The sequence below is a fragment of the Heloderma suspectum genome, chromosome 7 (assembly GCF_057233095.1).
Source record: "Heloderma suspectum isolate Gila_16-S chromosome 7, 16-S_ref, whole genome shotgun sequence".
NCBI lineage: Eukaryota > Metazoa > Chordata > Lepidosauria > Squamata > Helodermatidae > Heloderma > Heloderma suspectum.
This window is the reverse complement of record NC_139464.1, coordinates 71,398,824-71,416,072: the sequence shown is the minus strand read 5'-3', so window position 1 is coordinate 71,416,072 and position 17,249 is coordinate 71,398,824. Positions and strand designations below refer to the sequence as shown.

General features: G+C 40.8%; 1 protein-coding gene across 4 annotated transcripts in view; it reads left to right on the top strand.

Annotated features, from left to right (window-relative positions):
- TBK1 (TANK binding kinase 1) overlaps positions 1 to 4,978 on the top strand; it is a 40,319-nt gene extending 35,341 nt beyond the window's left edge. For all 4 annotated transcript variants that reach the window (XR_014784409.1, XM_084810595.1, XM_084810594.1 and 1 more), the window contains 3 exons: positions 66 to 172; positions 1,351 to 1,422; positions 2,786 to 4,978. Coding sequence is in view for 3 of the 4 variants with exons in the window: in XM_084810595.1 (XP_084666721.1) it covers positions 66 to 172; positions 1,351 to 1,422; positions 2,786 to 2,837 (231 nt within the window). In the remaining variant the exon portion in view is untranslated. The remainder of the gene's footprint in view (positions 1 to 65; positions 173 to 1,350; positions 1,423 to 2,785) is intronic.
- The last annotated feature ends 12,271 nt before the right edge of the window (positions 4,979 to 17,249 follow it).

Here is a 17,249-nt window from a genome sequence, read left to right as displayed (position 1 = left end):
TTGGAAATTCATGATGGCTGTGTCTCTGATTTTGTAATTTACATGACTTCATGTATTTATTGCAGCTACAAGAAACATTGCCCCATAAGATGATTGCAGCATCCAGTGGGATCAAACATACAATCAATCCAGTTTATCCAAGTTCAAACACTTTAGTGGAAATGACCCTTGGGTAAGAGTTTTTCACCTGAGTGAACATGATACCTTTACTTGCTTTCCACATCATTGCTGTTGTGTTCAAACTTTAATTGGTTGGTGTTGCTTTTCAGTTAAGCTGAAGGCTTATTTTGGCTGTTAAGAAAACAAATGGGGGAGGTATTCCTGTGTATCAGGAGACAGGGTGTTCACCAACCTAATTTGTGACCTGTTATCTTTTCTTGCAGAAACAGCCTAATAGTGAGAAACAAAGTAGCACACTGAAATAATTTATTATATCAACTTGTATTGCTGATGGGGAAGTTGGACTTTGAAGTTCTGTTACTTTCTACAGGCAGGAAAGAACTAATTAATCTTGGCCAAATGCCAGGACCAATGAAATAGTTGTGTCTAATCAATAGAGGGGTTGAATACCCTCCATGTTCAGTTCTGCCATCTTGCAGGAGAACAGGGTTTCTGAATGACTACATAGCACTAGACCACAGCCACATTTAATGAGTAGCAACATCAAGCTTTATTTTTTTTAACCGTTCCATTCAGCTGAATGAGGACGATGGCCCAGGCTTGTATGGTGCCAGAAAAGGCATCATCATGCCATATGTCGATCTTTACTCTCACATCAGCTGTTCATATCATGGGCCTAAATCCAATGTAGCGTTAGCAGAAGAAATTGCTGTGCTAGTGGAACTGGACTCGCTCTTTGAATAGTCATCATAAGAAGATATTCTCTTATTTGGGCATCTTTTAGAAATCTGTTTCCCTTCCAGTTTCATTATGTTATGTTATGTTATGTTATTCATTCATTCATTAGATTTGTATACCACCCAACTGGTAAATGCTGTTGGGGAGGTTTACAAGCATTAAACCAAACAACAATAACAAAGTAACCAAAAAAGGTACAATAAAAGTATCAAAATAATACAGCATTAAACATTTTAAAATATTAAATACATGAAGGGCCCAGCAGTAAAATTAATAATCAAGCAACCGGTTAAAGATTAAATACCTTTTTAAAAAGAAAGATCTTAACTGGCATCTAAACATATATATACAATGAAGACATCAGGTGGATGTCCCTGTGAAGGGCATTCCACAGATGGAAAGAAAAGCACGCAGAGAAGAGCCTCCGAAGTTTCATAAAGGGTTTTAACTCAAAGCTAGCATGAAATGATTCCTTCCATTTTTTACTTACAGTATGAAGAAACTAAAAGAAGAAATGGAGGGTGTTGTTAAAGAATTAGCTGAGAATAATCACCTTTTAGAAAGGTAAGTGGGCATTTTAATGAACTTTATTTGGAATCTGGCATATAAAATAGATTCAGTGAGGAAGTAGCTGTGCAACAGCTTTTAAGAATTTCATGTGTATGTGCAGTGTTTCTCATGCACAACCAACAGTGTGGGAACCATTTCCACATGGTGTAGTCCCACACTGCATGGGCATGGTTGTGAATGTTTGCAACTACTGGGCTGATGTAATTTGCACCCCAACAGGAAGGAGGGTGCCAGTCAGGTAGAAAAGTCCTACATAGTGGGTCCTTCCAAGATAGTCCTGTCACTTACATGCATACTTTTCCAGGATGGGATCACACCACATGGAAGTGGTTCCCATGCTGCTGGCTGCACGTGTCAGGGGGCCTGCTTTGATTTATTATTTGGAAAGGGTGCCAGTCCTTAGATTACTTTTTAGAAATCCGATTGTGATACAGATTTTTAAAAAATCACTCTGTAGAAATTAATTTCATGATTGGTGATAAATACCTGACTGGAGCTATTTTCTGTGGATCTTTAGAATGGCAAAAAAATCCAAAACCTTAACTAGTGGGACAAAGAAGCCTTCTGGTTGTTACTGGGCTCCCAGCAAAGGGTACTGGTCACAGTTTGAAGGACTAAAATGCCAGATGGATTCAAAGCAAAGATAAGGTTTCATTCCCACATCTCCATATAAACTTGGTTTTTTAAGATAGCTACCGTTGGCTTGTTAACGTTCTCTCTTTTTTAGATATAGCTTGTGGAACTTGCAGTGTATAGGAATTGATGTGGTGTTTTCCATATTATTAATAAAGTCAGGGCTGTTTCACAGAGTGTTTTTTTTCTAGACATGAGCAGCCCCAACCATCCCTGGAAACACATTCACATGGAGAAATGTAAAGCCAGCAGTGATTTCTGTGAATACAACTGATGGAAAAATTGCTGCCACAATTGTGGACGTTATTACTAGCTATATCTGCAGTTAGCCAGTCCACACTATGGCTTGCATCCAGAGAATTGCAAGTTGAACAATGGCACTATCCTGCCACCTCAACACACAGACCTGGTTCGCACATAATGCTAACCCATGGTTTGGGTTATTGAATTCTGAGTTTTTTTGATATGATGCAAAGCAGCAAAAGGGAGCAATAGCCGAGGAAAGAATTGGCAGAGATCCGAGTGGAAGTGGCTTGTGGTGGGGAGTAGAGGCTCATTGGATCCAACCCAGTGTTTCCTCACATAGGTAGAAGTCAAACTATTTGTGGATGAAAAGTACTGTGTAAATCATCCCTCAGAAATACTATTGCATTGCATTATCAACACTAAATATTGCAAATCTTTTTAAATGCTATGACTAAACTGGATTATCTTTTTTGTTTAGGTTTGGTGCTTTGACTATGGATGCTGGCCCACGGAATGTAGATTGTATCTAGTTGTATATTTGCCATGACATAGTTTGTTGACTTTGCACAGATAGAGTGTTTATATGCAGATAGAATATTCTGCACTTGGCTTTCCCCCCAGTATTTAACAAGAGCATGTAAATATGTATATATTGTAAATATAGAAAGTCTTTCTCTTTTGGTAATGTTAAACGTGGTCTTAGCATTTTAAGTAACTATGACAATTTTCCCTGTAAAAACTATTATGGCTGCATATTGTGGTGAGCACACTGATATAATGCATTTACTTAAAATGCTGTCCTTGTTTATTCTCTTGTGAACGTTGCTGAAGAACTTGTGGTCTTCAACTCCCTGCTGTTTAAAGGGCAGTTAGGCTTCCTGTTAAGCAATCTGAATGCTGAAATATCTCAGTTATTATAATCTGGAATTGTCCCTGCTTTGTTTCTTTATCTGAATAGTTGTCTGCTGCCAAACGTCAAAAAGAGATACTTGGTCCCTATAATATCTTTAAAGGTATCTCTTAAACTCTGAGCGTGAAAGAAATACTCTTGGATTTTTAATCATGTCCATTTTAGGTGTGTCTATATTTTACCAAAACTATGATTTGGGACTTAGAAATAAGTAGAAATTCAGCCTTCCATTTGCTAAATCATAGGTAAAATACAAAGCTGAAATATTTTTAAAGGATTTTCTTTAATAGTACACAGTGTGTCCCACATTCAGTGAATCTTGTTATTCTTTTTGTAAAAATGTTTTTAATATAATTTAAAAAGTAGTATTATCTTTCACTGAGACATGCATATCCATCTTAGAGAATAAGGTTGGCATGGACCATATACTTAATTTCATCTTCCATAAATTCTAATAAAGTACTAGAAAAACTGTTTCCTTTTTTTATTAAAGCAATTAAAATATTTGACCATGTTAAGTAAAACATAACTACAGAAATTTGCACAAATGTGTTTATGCAATTCCTGGACAACCAGCGTTGGCTCCAGACATAGAGATCCATTGAGATCAATAAAACATAAGTTAGTCATGACTAATTTGAGTAGACACATTCATTTAATGGGTCTACTATAAATATGACCCATCTGTATCTAAGCCATAGTAAATATTTTATTCTTTATTTCCAGTGCTTTGATATGTACATACAGAACAAACTAATCTCGTCCTATTGACTTCAGTTGAACCTGTTTTCCTATATGTAAGGGAAGTAAGACTGCAGTTCTCAGCTGTCCTATTCTGGATCAGTCCTGGGAGAGACCAGTTGATCTGAGACTATTCTAGCAGTAAGGGACCTGAGGCCTTCATCCACATGCCCCAATTCCTTTCAAAGGGGCTGTGTAGGTCAAATTTCCAATGGACTACTGCTACTGTCGTCTCCATTTTGCCATGGAAAAAATAAATATCCTTATTTGACTATTATAGCTCAGTGTTCATCACTTTTATAGCCAATAATGACATGTCTGATTCTAGTTCTTCCATTTTGAGTGGAATGCAAAGAATAGAGATGCAGTAAGGGTTCCCTGTCTTGTTGCTGCTTTTTTTTTTTCTAAAACCCACCCATTGTGAAGAGCACAGACAAATAACAGGCAATCTATAATGGGCAAGGCTACAGTCCTGCACAGTAGTGCTTAAATCCCATTTATTAATACATTGAACTTAGAAGGGGGTAGGGGAAAGATCAGATCTTGGCTTAGAAGAATCACTCAAATCATAGGTAGTAAATCTGTGTGGAATCTTGCTGCCTTATTGTATATAAATTCCTACTTAGAAATGTTGAGATTATATTTCTGCAATGTACTTATTTTAAAGAATCATTTTGTACTCTTTATTTTACATAATTATCATTTTGCATAACTGCTTTTTCTCAGTAACATGATTGTTGAGGGGCTGGAGGGAAATGAGATGATGGGTTTTATTGTCTTTATACTGAACTAGTCTCAATGAATAGTATAAATTATTCTTTAACATAATTGGCATACAATAATGCATAACAGCTTGCTGCTTATATAATGTATAATGTTTTGTTTTGTACTTTAATGGATTTGTAGGGGGAACCCCACTGTTCTTAGTTAATTCCATCAGCTGTGGCTATGGAGCTCGTTAAAATCATTTGAGTGTACTACAAATTAGGCAGCAGGGTCAAAAATAAATCTCTCTTCATATTTCTGATTCCTTTTCATTGAAAAAGATGAATTGGTGGTCTTGCTATGTAAGATGATGGGGTTGAAATGTAATTTTAAAATGGGAGCTGAATTCTGATAAAGTAGTACATTGCAGTACTAACATTTAACAAACCTAACCACTTAGTATATGTAGAAAAGCACGAGCGAATGGTTTCTTTGCACAAATACAGTATATACAGCTTAATCTGTGGTGTGAATTTTTAAAGATATTCCTACAAAAGGCACTTTAATGAACTCATCAACATTAAATTAACATTTGTCATAAAATACAAAGAATAGACACTGCATGTGTACAATTACACTGCAGTAGCAATTTTTGTAGACACACACTGCAGCACAGAAAAGCACATATGCCAGATCTGTGGATGGGTCAACATTTTGTTCAGCAGTTCCTGTGGTTAGAAATCCCAATTCCTCCACCCCCACAAGTGCTTTTAAAATTCTTCTTAGTTTTGCTGTTGAACACCACTTGCAGTTGATTCCCAACCAGTTGTGTGGAGTCAGGACTAGCAGGAACACAGCACTTTTTAATTAGCAAGGACACTGATGCCATCTGCCACCCAACACCCACCCCAGAATTCTTTGCTCTGAGATTAGCAGCAATCATCACAGTGGCTGGGGGTGGGGGTTAATTTCTCCAGCAATAATATGTTGTTCCTTGTTGCAAAGTAAAATATTATTTGGCCAGCTTGGTCTTGAATGGGGAATAAAGACCCTTTAGCTTTATAACAGAACTGTTCCTGATGGAGATGAAAACTGCTAGAAATGGTTTGTTGATATGGATCAACACCTGCAATTTTGGACTCTCCTTTGGGGTGTACCTATGGGAACTGTCATGATGAGTACCTGCTACACCACTACTCCCCAAAGCTTTTTATAAAGTGCTTGTGTTCACAGATCTCACCATATATGGTGATTTTGCAGTGCTCATAGAATGTTTTCATACATTTATGAATATTCTGCTTTGTGTTAAACAATGTTTAGTAGTGAGGCAATTTCATCCTCCCCCTCCCAAGACTTAGGGTTGGATTCAGTGTCGTCTTCTCTCCCCCTGCAGCCCTGCAAATGTGTTCTGGAGGGTCCCCCAACCCTCAGGAGCAGATTTGGGGGGCTTCAAGGGAAGGGGAAATTTGTTCTGCCAGTGCTTTCCCTTCCACTGGTGGAATGACACCATTGGATCTAACCCATAGGCTGCAATCTTGACCTACAGATAACTGGCTGGGTGTATGCCCCGTTGAACAAGGTGGGACCTGCTTCTAAGTAAACATGCATAGGATTGTGGGATTCAGATCTGCTTCAGCCTAGAGATATGAAGGATCAGAAAAAAACTTGGGGGAAAGAAGTCCTTTTTCCCAAGGACTGCTTTTGTTTTTTCCCTAAAAAACTGGAAAAATTGAACAGTTTTGGATTATGAAATATTTTCTTTAGAATTTAAGACAAAGCACTTATATATTGTTACCTAGTCTTTACTCCCCCAAAATGATTTCTACAAAGAATAGAGATGTAAAATGTCTGGAAATAATGACACAATGGAGGGAAATCTTTTTAATCTTCTCCGTAAGATTCCCAGCATAGTTATTTCTTTTATTCCTTATTAAAATTATTGATCTAAAGTATATTTTACTGATAGACATTTATGCACAGTGTACCATGTGAGTAGAGTCACCATTGTGCATTCTTGACAGTTTGGGTTTTGTTCTATAGAGTCCTGCATTTCTGATGCTGTAGTAGTCGTTTCTTAAAAATTCTTCAGCAAAGGAGATTGTTATCTTGTCGTGGTGCTGGAGCTTGAGCACCTCAATGACGTCGTGAGCTAAACCGTGAAGGGACACCCAATACGGGAAGGTCATGGCAGAGAGGTCAGACTAAATACGATCCCTGGGGAAGGAAACGGCAACCCACCCCAGTATTCTTGCCATGAAAACTAAATGGATCAGTATAACCAGAGATATGTCGGTATACCATCGGAAGATGGGATTCCTAGGTCGGAAGATGGTCAAAAAGCTACTGGGGAAGAACAGAGGATAAGTTCAACTAGCCCCAGATGTGATGACGCAGCTAGCTCAAAGCCGAAAGGACGGCTAGCAGCCGATGGTGTTGGTGGTGAACAACAAATCCGATGTTCTAAAGATCAACACACTAACCTGGAATGTAAGATCTATGAGCCAGGGCAAATTGGATGTGGCTATTGGGGAGATGTCAAGATATAGATATTTTGGGTGTCAGTGAACTGAAATGGACTGGAATGGGCCACTTCACATCAAATGACCACCAGATCTACTACTGTGGACAAGAGGACCACGGAAGAACTAGAGTAGCCTTCATAATTAATAATAAAGTGGCTAAAGCAGTGCTTGGATACAATCCAAAAAATGACAGAATGATCTCAATTTGAATTCAGGGTAAGCCGTTTAACATCACAGTGATCCAAATATACGCCCCAACCACAGATGCTGAAGAAGCAGAAGTAGATCAGATCAGATTCTATGAGGATCTGCAGCACCTACTGGATAGTACGCCAAAAAAATGTTATTTTCATTACAGGAGACTGGAATGCTAAGGTGGGTAGTTAAACGACACCTGGAATTACAGGCAAGCATGGTCTGGGAGAACAAAATGAAGCAGGGCATAGGCTAGTAGAATTTTGCCAAGACAACTCACTGTGCATAACAAACACTCTCTTCCAACAACCTAAAAGACGACTTTATACATGGACTTCACCAGACGGTTGACACCGAAATCAGATTGACTACATCCTTTGTAGCCAAAGGTGGCGGACATCTATGCAGTCGGTAAAAACAAGACCTGGAGCTGATTGTAGTTCAGATCACGAACTTCTTATCGCACAATTTAGAATCAGACTAAAGAGAGTAGGGAAGACCCACAGATCAGTTAGATATGAGCTCACTAATATTCCTAATGAATATGCAGTGGAGGTGAAGAATAGATTTAAGGGACTAGATTTAGTAGATAGGGTCCTGGAAGAACTATGGACAGAAGTTTGCAGCATTGTTCAGGAGGCGGCAACAAAAAACGTCCCAAAGAAAAAGAAAACCAAGAAGGCAAGATGGCTGTCTGCTGAGACACTGGAAGCAGCCCAAGAAAGAAGGAAAGCAAAGGGCAACAGTGATAGGGGGAGATATGCCCAATTAAATGCAAAATTCCAGAGGTTAGCCAGAAGAGATAAGGAATTATTTTTCAACAAGCAATGCGCAGAAGCGGAAGAAGATAATAGAATAGGAAGGACAAGAGACCTCTTCCAGAAAATTAGAAACATCAGAGGTAAATTCCAGGCAAAATGGGTATGATCAAAAACAACGATGGCAAGGACCTAACAGAAGCAGAAGAGATCAAGAAAAGGTGGCAAGAATATACGGAAGATCTGTATAGGAAGGATAATATCGCGGATAGATTTGACGGTGTGGTCAGTGAGCTAGAGCCAGACATCCTGAAGAGTGAGGTTGAATGGGCCTTAAGAAGCATTGCTAATAACAAGGTAGCAGGAGATGACGGTATCGCAGCTGAACTGTTTAAACTCTTGCAAGATGATGCTGTCAAGGTGATGCATGCCATATGCCAGCAAATTTGGAAAACACAAGAATGGCCAACAGATTGGAAAAAATCAACTTGTATCCCCATACCAAAAAAGGGAAGCACCAAAGAATGTTCAAACTATCGAACAGTGGCACTTATTTCACATGCCAGTAAGGTAATGCTCAATATCTTGCAAGGTAGACTCCAGCAATTCATGGAATGAGAATTGCCAGATGTACAAGCTGGGTTTAGAAAAGGCAGAGGAACTAGAGACCAAATTGCCAATATCTGCTGGATAATGGAGAAAGCCAGGGAGTTTCAGAAAAACATCTATTTCTGTTTTATTGACTATTCTAAAGCCTTTGACTGTGTGGATCATCACAAATTGTGGCAAGTTCTTGGGCGTATGGGGATACCAAGTCATCTTGTCTGCCTCCTGAGGAATCTGTATAACGACCAAGTAGCAACGGTAAGAACAGACCATGGAACAACGGACTGGTTTAAGATTGGGAAAGGAGTACGGCAGGGTTGTATATTCTCACCTTACCTATTCAACCTGTACGCAGAACACATCATGTGACATGCTGGGCCTGATGAAGCCAAGGCTGGAGTTAAAATCGCTGGAAGAAACATTAACAGTCTCAGATATGCAGATGATACCACTTTGATGGCTGAAAGCGAGGAGGAGCTGAGGAACCTCATGACGAAGGTGAAAGAAGAAAGTGCAAAAGCTGGGTTGCAGTTAAACCTCAAAAAAACCAAGATTATGGCAACCAGCTTGATTGATAACTGGCAACTAGAGGGAGAGAACGTGGAGGCAGTGACAGACTTTGTCTTTCTAGGCGCAAAGATTACTGCAGACGCTGACTGCAGCCAGGAAATCAGAAGACGTTTACTTCTTGGGAGGACAGCAATGACAAATCTTGATAAAATAGTGAAGAGCAGAGACATCACACTGACAACAAAGGTCTGCATAGTTAAAGCAATGGTATTCTACGTAGTAACCTATGGCTGCGAAAGCTGGACCATAAGGAAGGCTGAACGAAGGAAGATAGACGCTTTTGAACTGTGGTGCTGGAGGAAAATTCTGAGAGTGCCTTGGACTGCAAGAAGATCAAACCAGTCCATCCTCCAGGAAATAAAGCCAGACTGCTCACTTGAGGGAAGGATATTAAAGGCAAAACTGAAGTACTTTGGCCACATAATGAGAAGACAGGATACCCTGGAGAAGATGCTGATGCTAGGGAAAGTGGAAGGCAAAAGGAAGAGGGGCCGACCAAGGGCAAGGTGGATGGATGATATTCTGGAGGTGATGGGCTCGACCTTGGGGGAGCTGGGGGTGGCGACGGCTGACAGGAAGCTCTGGCGTGGGCTGGTCCATGAAGTCACGAAAAGTCGGAAGCGACTGACCGAATAAATAACAAGTAGTCATTTAATGTAATTCTAGCCTATTCAAACAATAATTACAAATTTACTGAGCTTACTTTTAAAAGTTTTAAAATATAATGACAATGTTATAAGCAAACTAAGTTATACATAAAATAAGTTTAGGAACAGAAAGGCTGCTTTATGTTCCTAAAGCAGCCTCCCCCCACCTGGTGCCCTCTGGATGTTGTGGACTACAGTGTCCAGCATTCTTGACCATTGGCCATGTTGCCTGAGGCTAATGGGAGCAGAAGTCCAAAATATCTGGAGGGCACCAGGATGGAGAAGACTGTATTAAAGCAGCAAAGTGACTAGATCTGTAAAGAGTGCTAAAAAAGTATTGCTTATTTTTAAATTTTTCCCAATTTTTCCATTTTTTTTTTCAGGAAAAAATGCTTTATTTCCATGGCCTCAAAATTTCCAGAAATTAACATTTCTACTTCAGCCACAGAGGTATGCCAGGTGCCCTAACCTATAACCACATGGCAATCCACTAAGAGTCCTTGTGGTTTGGGTGACTGTGAAACATACAATTGAAAACGTGGGATTTCGGCATGTGTGCTTAAAATCAATTAATGCTGAGCGGAAAGGCAATATTTAATGGCATGCATATCGAATGTAGCAAATACCTTTAAAAATACTTTCACTCCTCCCCATACAGAATTTGAATGGTAAGAGAAGCAGTAGTGCCCCCCCGCCCGCCCACACACACACACACACACACACACACACACCAATTTTAGCCAAATCATGCCCACTGTAGACTTCGACAACCAGTTGCTAAGGGTAAAGGGGCTGGTCCTCTGTGCCCATCCTGCCAGTCGAGGCTGAAGTTGTCAAATTACATTCTCTGAGGATGAAATTCTGACTGAGCCAGGAGCACTCTGAATAGGTGATGACCCTGCACTGCCAGGCTACATTTTTAGATGCACATTTAAGTGCGCCGAGACCTTGCCGCGCATTCGGGAAGCAAGCAGCAACCTGAGGAACGTCATTTAAATGGTATGTGCTCAGAGGTGATGCCATCTGAGCCGCCCTCCCCAGCCTGAGATTTCTTCCCGAGCGGGGCCGTGGCCAGGGCTCCGTCTCTTGCCTGACCCGCCCTCGCGGGCAAGGCGTCCTCGGCGGGCGGCCGCCCCGGGGAGGCAGGCAGGCGCTGCTGCCGCAGGGCGCCGTGAGGCGGCTCGTCGGCTGGCAGATGGCGGGAGCCCTCCCGCGCGGCTCCAAGCGGCGTCGCTTGCTGCCCCGGGAGGGGGGGCAAGGGCGAGCCTGTCCCTTCTGAGGCAGCTCCCGAAAACGCTCGGCCGGCATCCGGCATGGCTGAGACTGCCTCGCTGAAGACCTCCCCTGTCCTGAGAGGGTCCCCGAGCCTCAAAGACAGGAGGAGGCGGGTGCCGGCGGTGAAGGCGCCGCGGGCCACCCGGGCTCCCGCGCCCCAGGCGAGGGAGCTCTTCCCGCCTCAGCATAAGGAGTCGCCGCCGCTGCCTGAGGGAAAGGATGGAGAGCCGGCGGCGGCGGCGGCCTGCCCCGTGCTCGGTCGGCGGCGGCAGGGACTGCAGCGGCCGCGCCATGTTAGGACCATCTTCGAAACCCAGCCGCAAGTGCAGCCGCCCCAGCTGAGGAAGCCGCACCGTTTCAGGCCTGCAGAAGGGGCGAGGACGTGGTGCGACCTCTGCTGCCATTACATCTTCTCGGCGAGCCAACGCTGCCTGGGTGAGCCATCCAGCCCTCTCGCCCGCCCCCTTTTTTTCCTCCAGGCCTGCCTCTGTTCCCCTTAGCTCTGCCCACCGCCGCCCTTTGCGCTTTTCCTGGCCCTCTGCTACATGCGTGGCGTATGAACGAATCCACCATATATTAACTTTTAGACAAACTTTTGTAAACTCTAAGCCTATGATGGGATAGAGCAGGATGTCCATAAATCAAGTAACTGCGAGCCTCTAAGTCCCATTCAGTTCAATGGGACTTCCTTCCAAGTAAGTAGGTGTAGGGTTGCAGCCGAAGTAAGTATTGGGATCTCTAAATCCACCAGCATAAGGAACCTGGGGAGGGGGGGAATCTACCCTAAGCAAGATGGGGACGGGGGGAATCTATCTTATCTCCACTTTTTAGCCATCTTTATCGTGTGTCTGAAATGCTGTAACGGGGCACCTACTTTGTACTGAGTGATCTGCAAAGTGCAACCATATTCCTCTTCCCCTCCCCCCAGTTCTTTTCTAGCTTGACTACCATTACTCTTTTCTTTCTTCGTTCTTCTTCATTCTATGTATTCTACTATTTATTCTGCTTCTGCCTTTCTCTTGTAGAAGCTCTTTGTTTTAGGGCTATGTTTAATATTAATTGATTAAGAACTGTATTTGATTAAAAAGATTCCGCCAGTTAATTGAGCAACAGACATTTTAGTACACAGACTCATAAAGCAAACAAACTGCAGCTGGCAAACACCAGCTCAAGCGTTCCCCTTTTCCTCTAAGAAAAAAGAATGCTTCTTCTATACCAGCTACAATATGATGCATGGTTGATGTAACATTATGTGTGCTTGATGTAAAGAGAAAACATGGCTCTTCAGAACTGTTTTTATCCATATGCAAATACAATTTTAATAGGACATACATGCAAGCATGCCTAGGCTTGCAGCCTTATTGGCAGTTGTTAGTAAGTTGTGCAAGTAGGCACCTGCAGTGTATTCCTATCCTATAATAGGAATGCTTCTTCCTGTTCAGGGCTCCAACCAGACTAGAACAGGGGCTTTCTGGTGATGGTTGGATTTTTCAATGAAGGGGGAGTTTTAGAAGGGATAAAAGATACCATTCCTTCCCACCCACCCACCTGCAGGCCTTTCTTTGATGTGCTAGAGAGGGTTCACGTTCTGTCTGCCAGCCCTGAACCTCAACATTTTATTGCTATATACAGGGATGTGGTGGTTCTGACCATAAGAAAGGAAAAGATGTAATTTTTCCTTCCCTTCTTCTTGAAAAATTCCTGTACAGGGAGGATAGTTTTTTAACCTCACAGCATATATCCCCCAAACTATAATCCACCCCACTGATACTTGTACATTCTGCGGTTATTGAACAGTTTAATTCCCCAAGGTTTCAATTTTCCTTTTTCCCCTCCCCATTTCACATTCTAGATTCTTTCAGATGAGGCTTTTATCATACAATTGCCCTGCCTAATTCCCAGAATATTAGCAGAGGCGGTCCAGAAGATGTTACCTTTATCTAATAATCTGCTGATGTTTTCCTACTGCTTCCTCTGTCTTTTTTCTTTCCACAAAAGAATCATTAAGAAGGAAAAGATGGAATAGCTGCATAATGTCTTTTGGCTGGTAGCAATAGGAGCCCTCTGTCTGGAAGCACCTTCTGTCTTTCATTTTCCCTCAACTATAGACACAATATATAGACTCACACAAGCCCTATTCAGCCATCCAGAGCAGATTTGGAAGGCTCAGGGGGGGCTGCATTGGAGGGAGAGGAAATCCATTCCACTAGCAGTTTCCATTCTACTAGCAGATGGCCAGCACTGGATCCAACCCTTTGGTATTCAATTTGAACCCAGAAGTTCAATTTCTATGTAATAAGGTGTGTGATTTTACAGTTTTTTAAATCTCTCTACACTTAAATTACTGGATACTGACAGGTCCTTTGGGGGCCATTTTAAGGGTTTACTTTTTACTTTTAGTTTTTAATTTACAAACATACATACCTCTACATACCTAAGTAATCCCCTCTGTATTTAAAAACAACTATCTTATTTTTGAGTGGCTTCATTTTGCTTCCAAATTGATAGGCACTCAGCCAGATAAGGTCACTCTTAAACGGAAGGGTAGTACATTTCTAATATAAAAAGTATTTCATATCATTTATCTCAGAGTTGTTCTTTTAATCTAGAACATCAATATCTCCTAGAATATGATAGGTGCTCTTTTGAAACATTTGATCTGGCCTCTATACCTGCTGTGACATACACAGTTGCTCTATAATTAATAGAGCAATTAATGCTGTGACATAATTAATGCTGTGACATACACAATTATAGAGCAATTAATGCTCCATAAATAATGCTGTGACATACACAGTTGCTCTATAATTAATAACCCATTACTTTTACTTTGCTAGTACACTGTATGATGTTTCATAAACGTATAACAAGCATTTATCTCCTAATACTCCATTGCATTTCTGTTCTAACACAAATGCAATGCTAACTTTGGGAGCTGAGGAAGAGAGCTGAGTTTGACATTTTAAAATAAACATTATGTGATTTGGGTGAAAAGGACTGTGGAGATGGCAATGTTATAAAGCTGGGCAATTGGCTATAAATATTTGGTTGCAAGAACAAAGTATTTTAAGATGCTATTAGGAAGAACAAGGTAATTATGACTAATAAATTAGAAACATTTAGGTTGTGAATCAGAAAAAACTTGCTGACATGCCCAATGTGATGGAACCATTATTATCGCTGATTCCTTATAATTAAGTATTGACTGTCTCATACTTTTGTGATGTGCCAAACCACTGCTGTAGATACAGTTTTAATAACTATAGTTGACAAAAACCAAAGTAGAAAAGATTTCTGAGTTAAGCACAAAATAGTGCTTTGTTATTATTTGGAGGTAAGAATAGGAGAGGCAAACTATTTTACGTTTCCAACTTTCATGCTGATGTTGTAACTGCTGAGATGGCACTTTACGTTTCCTTGCTTTTTCAAAATGAAAGGTAACAATGTCAGTAATCTGTGATACAATTTTCATGGAGGAGAGTTGAAAAGACAACCTGCGCTTAAACTTCTGCAACTCTGAAACTGGTTTTACCTTCGCTGTTCTGGTTTTGCAACTCATTTCTGAAACCACAATTGCTCATTTCAGTCAACCAAAACTGTACATTGTATACAGCCTAGATTTATGAGATAAGTGCTAGAGGGTGGAAATATTTGTACCACCCTAAGCTTCACTCAGGGAATAATGAATTTGCCTACATTCCCCACTTTAGAACCCTGAAAAATTTGAACATTCTGAACCTGTAGTTCTTTACATTTACTTAATAAACTAATTTTGTAGTGCAATATGCATAACATACTGGTATTTACACTTCAGTTAAAGACAGTGCCTGGTCTTGGTTTACAGTAACTTTTTTACGGTTTGAAAAAGGTGTTTGGACATCCTTATGTCTGTGATTCTCGTTAAAGTCCTATAAAAGGCTCTTCCCTCCTACTGAGTCATCAGAGCCAGTCTTAATGCTACATGGCAGGGCTTCCAGGTCAAGAGTATCTGGTTTTCTAGCATCTTTCTTTTCTTAAATTAAGTATTGCTCTTTTGGCATTCTTCCCATATATGAGTTGTCACTTTCCATCCTTGGAGAAATATCAAATATTGGTAGCCTAACTAGTATGAAGAATACTATGACAATATTCTCTGTATAGCCTTTGATTTTAGATGTGAAATTAGTGATGCAGCCAAAAGAGAGTGTAAGTGTTGTTGTTCAGTCGTTAAGTCGTGTCCGACTCTTCGTGACTCCATGGACCATAGCACGCCAGGCCTTCCTGTCCTCCGCTTTCTCCCGGAGTGTGCTCAAGTTCATATTCATTGCATCGGTGATGCTATCTAGCCATCTCATCCTCTGCCATCCCCGTCTCCTTTTGCCTTCGATCTTTCCCAGCATCAGGGTCTTTTCCAGTGAGTTTTCCCTTCGCATTAGGTGGCCAAAATATTTGAGCTTCAGCTTCAGTATCTGCCCTTCCAATGAGCAGTCAGGGTTGATTTCCTTTAGGATTGACTGATTTGACCTCCTTGCAGTCCAGGGGACTCGTAAGAGTCTTCTCCAGTACCACAGTTCGAAGGCATCAATTCTTCGGCGCTCAGCCTTCCTTATAGTCCAGCTCTCACAGCCATACGTTACTACTGGGAAAACCATAGCTTTGATTATGCGGACCTTTGTCGGCAAGGTGATGTCTCTGCTTCTTACTATGCTGTCTAGGTTTGCCATAGCTTTCCTCCCAAGGAGCAAGCATCTTTTAATTTTGTGTGAGTACTTTCAGCTAAGACTTTTATTCAGCAATTGCACTGCCTTATTCACAGAATTTTACAGGGGGTCCATATGATGTCATCTTCATGTTTTAGCCATCCTGTGTTTTCCCACCATTGTCTTTTTTCTTTCCAGGAAAATATGTGTTGAGGAATAGAAGATGGAATAGCTGCACAATGCCTTTTGATTGTTAGCACTAGGAACCCTCCATCTGGAAGCACCCGTGTCATATGGAGTAAAGAATGCATATGATGCAAGTGTGTCCATGGCACCCACCAAATATCCCAAAACAGATGGTGCGGGAGGGGACCTGAAATGGAGTGTGTGTAGAACAGAGCATGCTCAGTGAGCACAGCATGCTGATTGCATGATGGAGGAAGAAAAATGAAAACAAGGAGGGAGAATGGATTGGAGCAACTGGAACTCTGAACAGAAATATTTCACACCGCAACACTTTGTTGTAAGGCCCCACTTATAGCTAAATAAATGCTTTCAAAATTAATTGCTCTTAAGATTAACTACTGATATTTGAAATTCAAGATTGGAAGGTCAATCACTGGTTAAATTCCTGTATAACATTCTGTTCTGATTGGGGGGAAAGAATTTAAGTTAAAAAAAAAATCTGTCAAAATACAGGAAGTTTTCCAATTACTTGTTCATTCTTGTTTTGTTTATTTTAGATTGGATGTATTGTGCCATTCACAATGAAAGAACGCAATGGGTTTTTCCAAAACTAATTTTTAAGAAACTATTTTGCCTTTAAAAGTATTTATTTTGCTTTTGTTGTCAAACATTTTAGATTGGAACCTAAAAGCAGTTTAGTATGCCCTGCAATAAAGCATGCTATACTCAGTTAAAGTTCCTTTTTTCCCTTTAAAAGTATTTATTGTGTCTTTGTAGCCAAATATTAATGATTGGAATCTAAACACATTCTAGTATGGCCTTCAATAAAGTGTACTACTCAGCAAGAGCTTCTAATTGCTTTATCTCTCATGAAAGAATGCTATGAAAAGCTCTTTCCAGATAAAATTACAATAGCACAGGCAATTTGCAACTACAGGCACAATTCAATACATGTTCAGACAGAAAAAAAATCCTATGACACCCAGCATTTCCCAGCCAACATGGACTTTTTGAAGGACTTTTTGTTGTCTATACATGCATAGGACTGGGCCCTAAATAATGTGTAACTTAGAACAAATGGTTTCTTAAAAAGGGAGAGAGAAATTTTTTTCATGGAGAAAAAAATCCACAAATACACAAGTATTGGA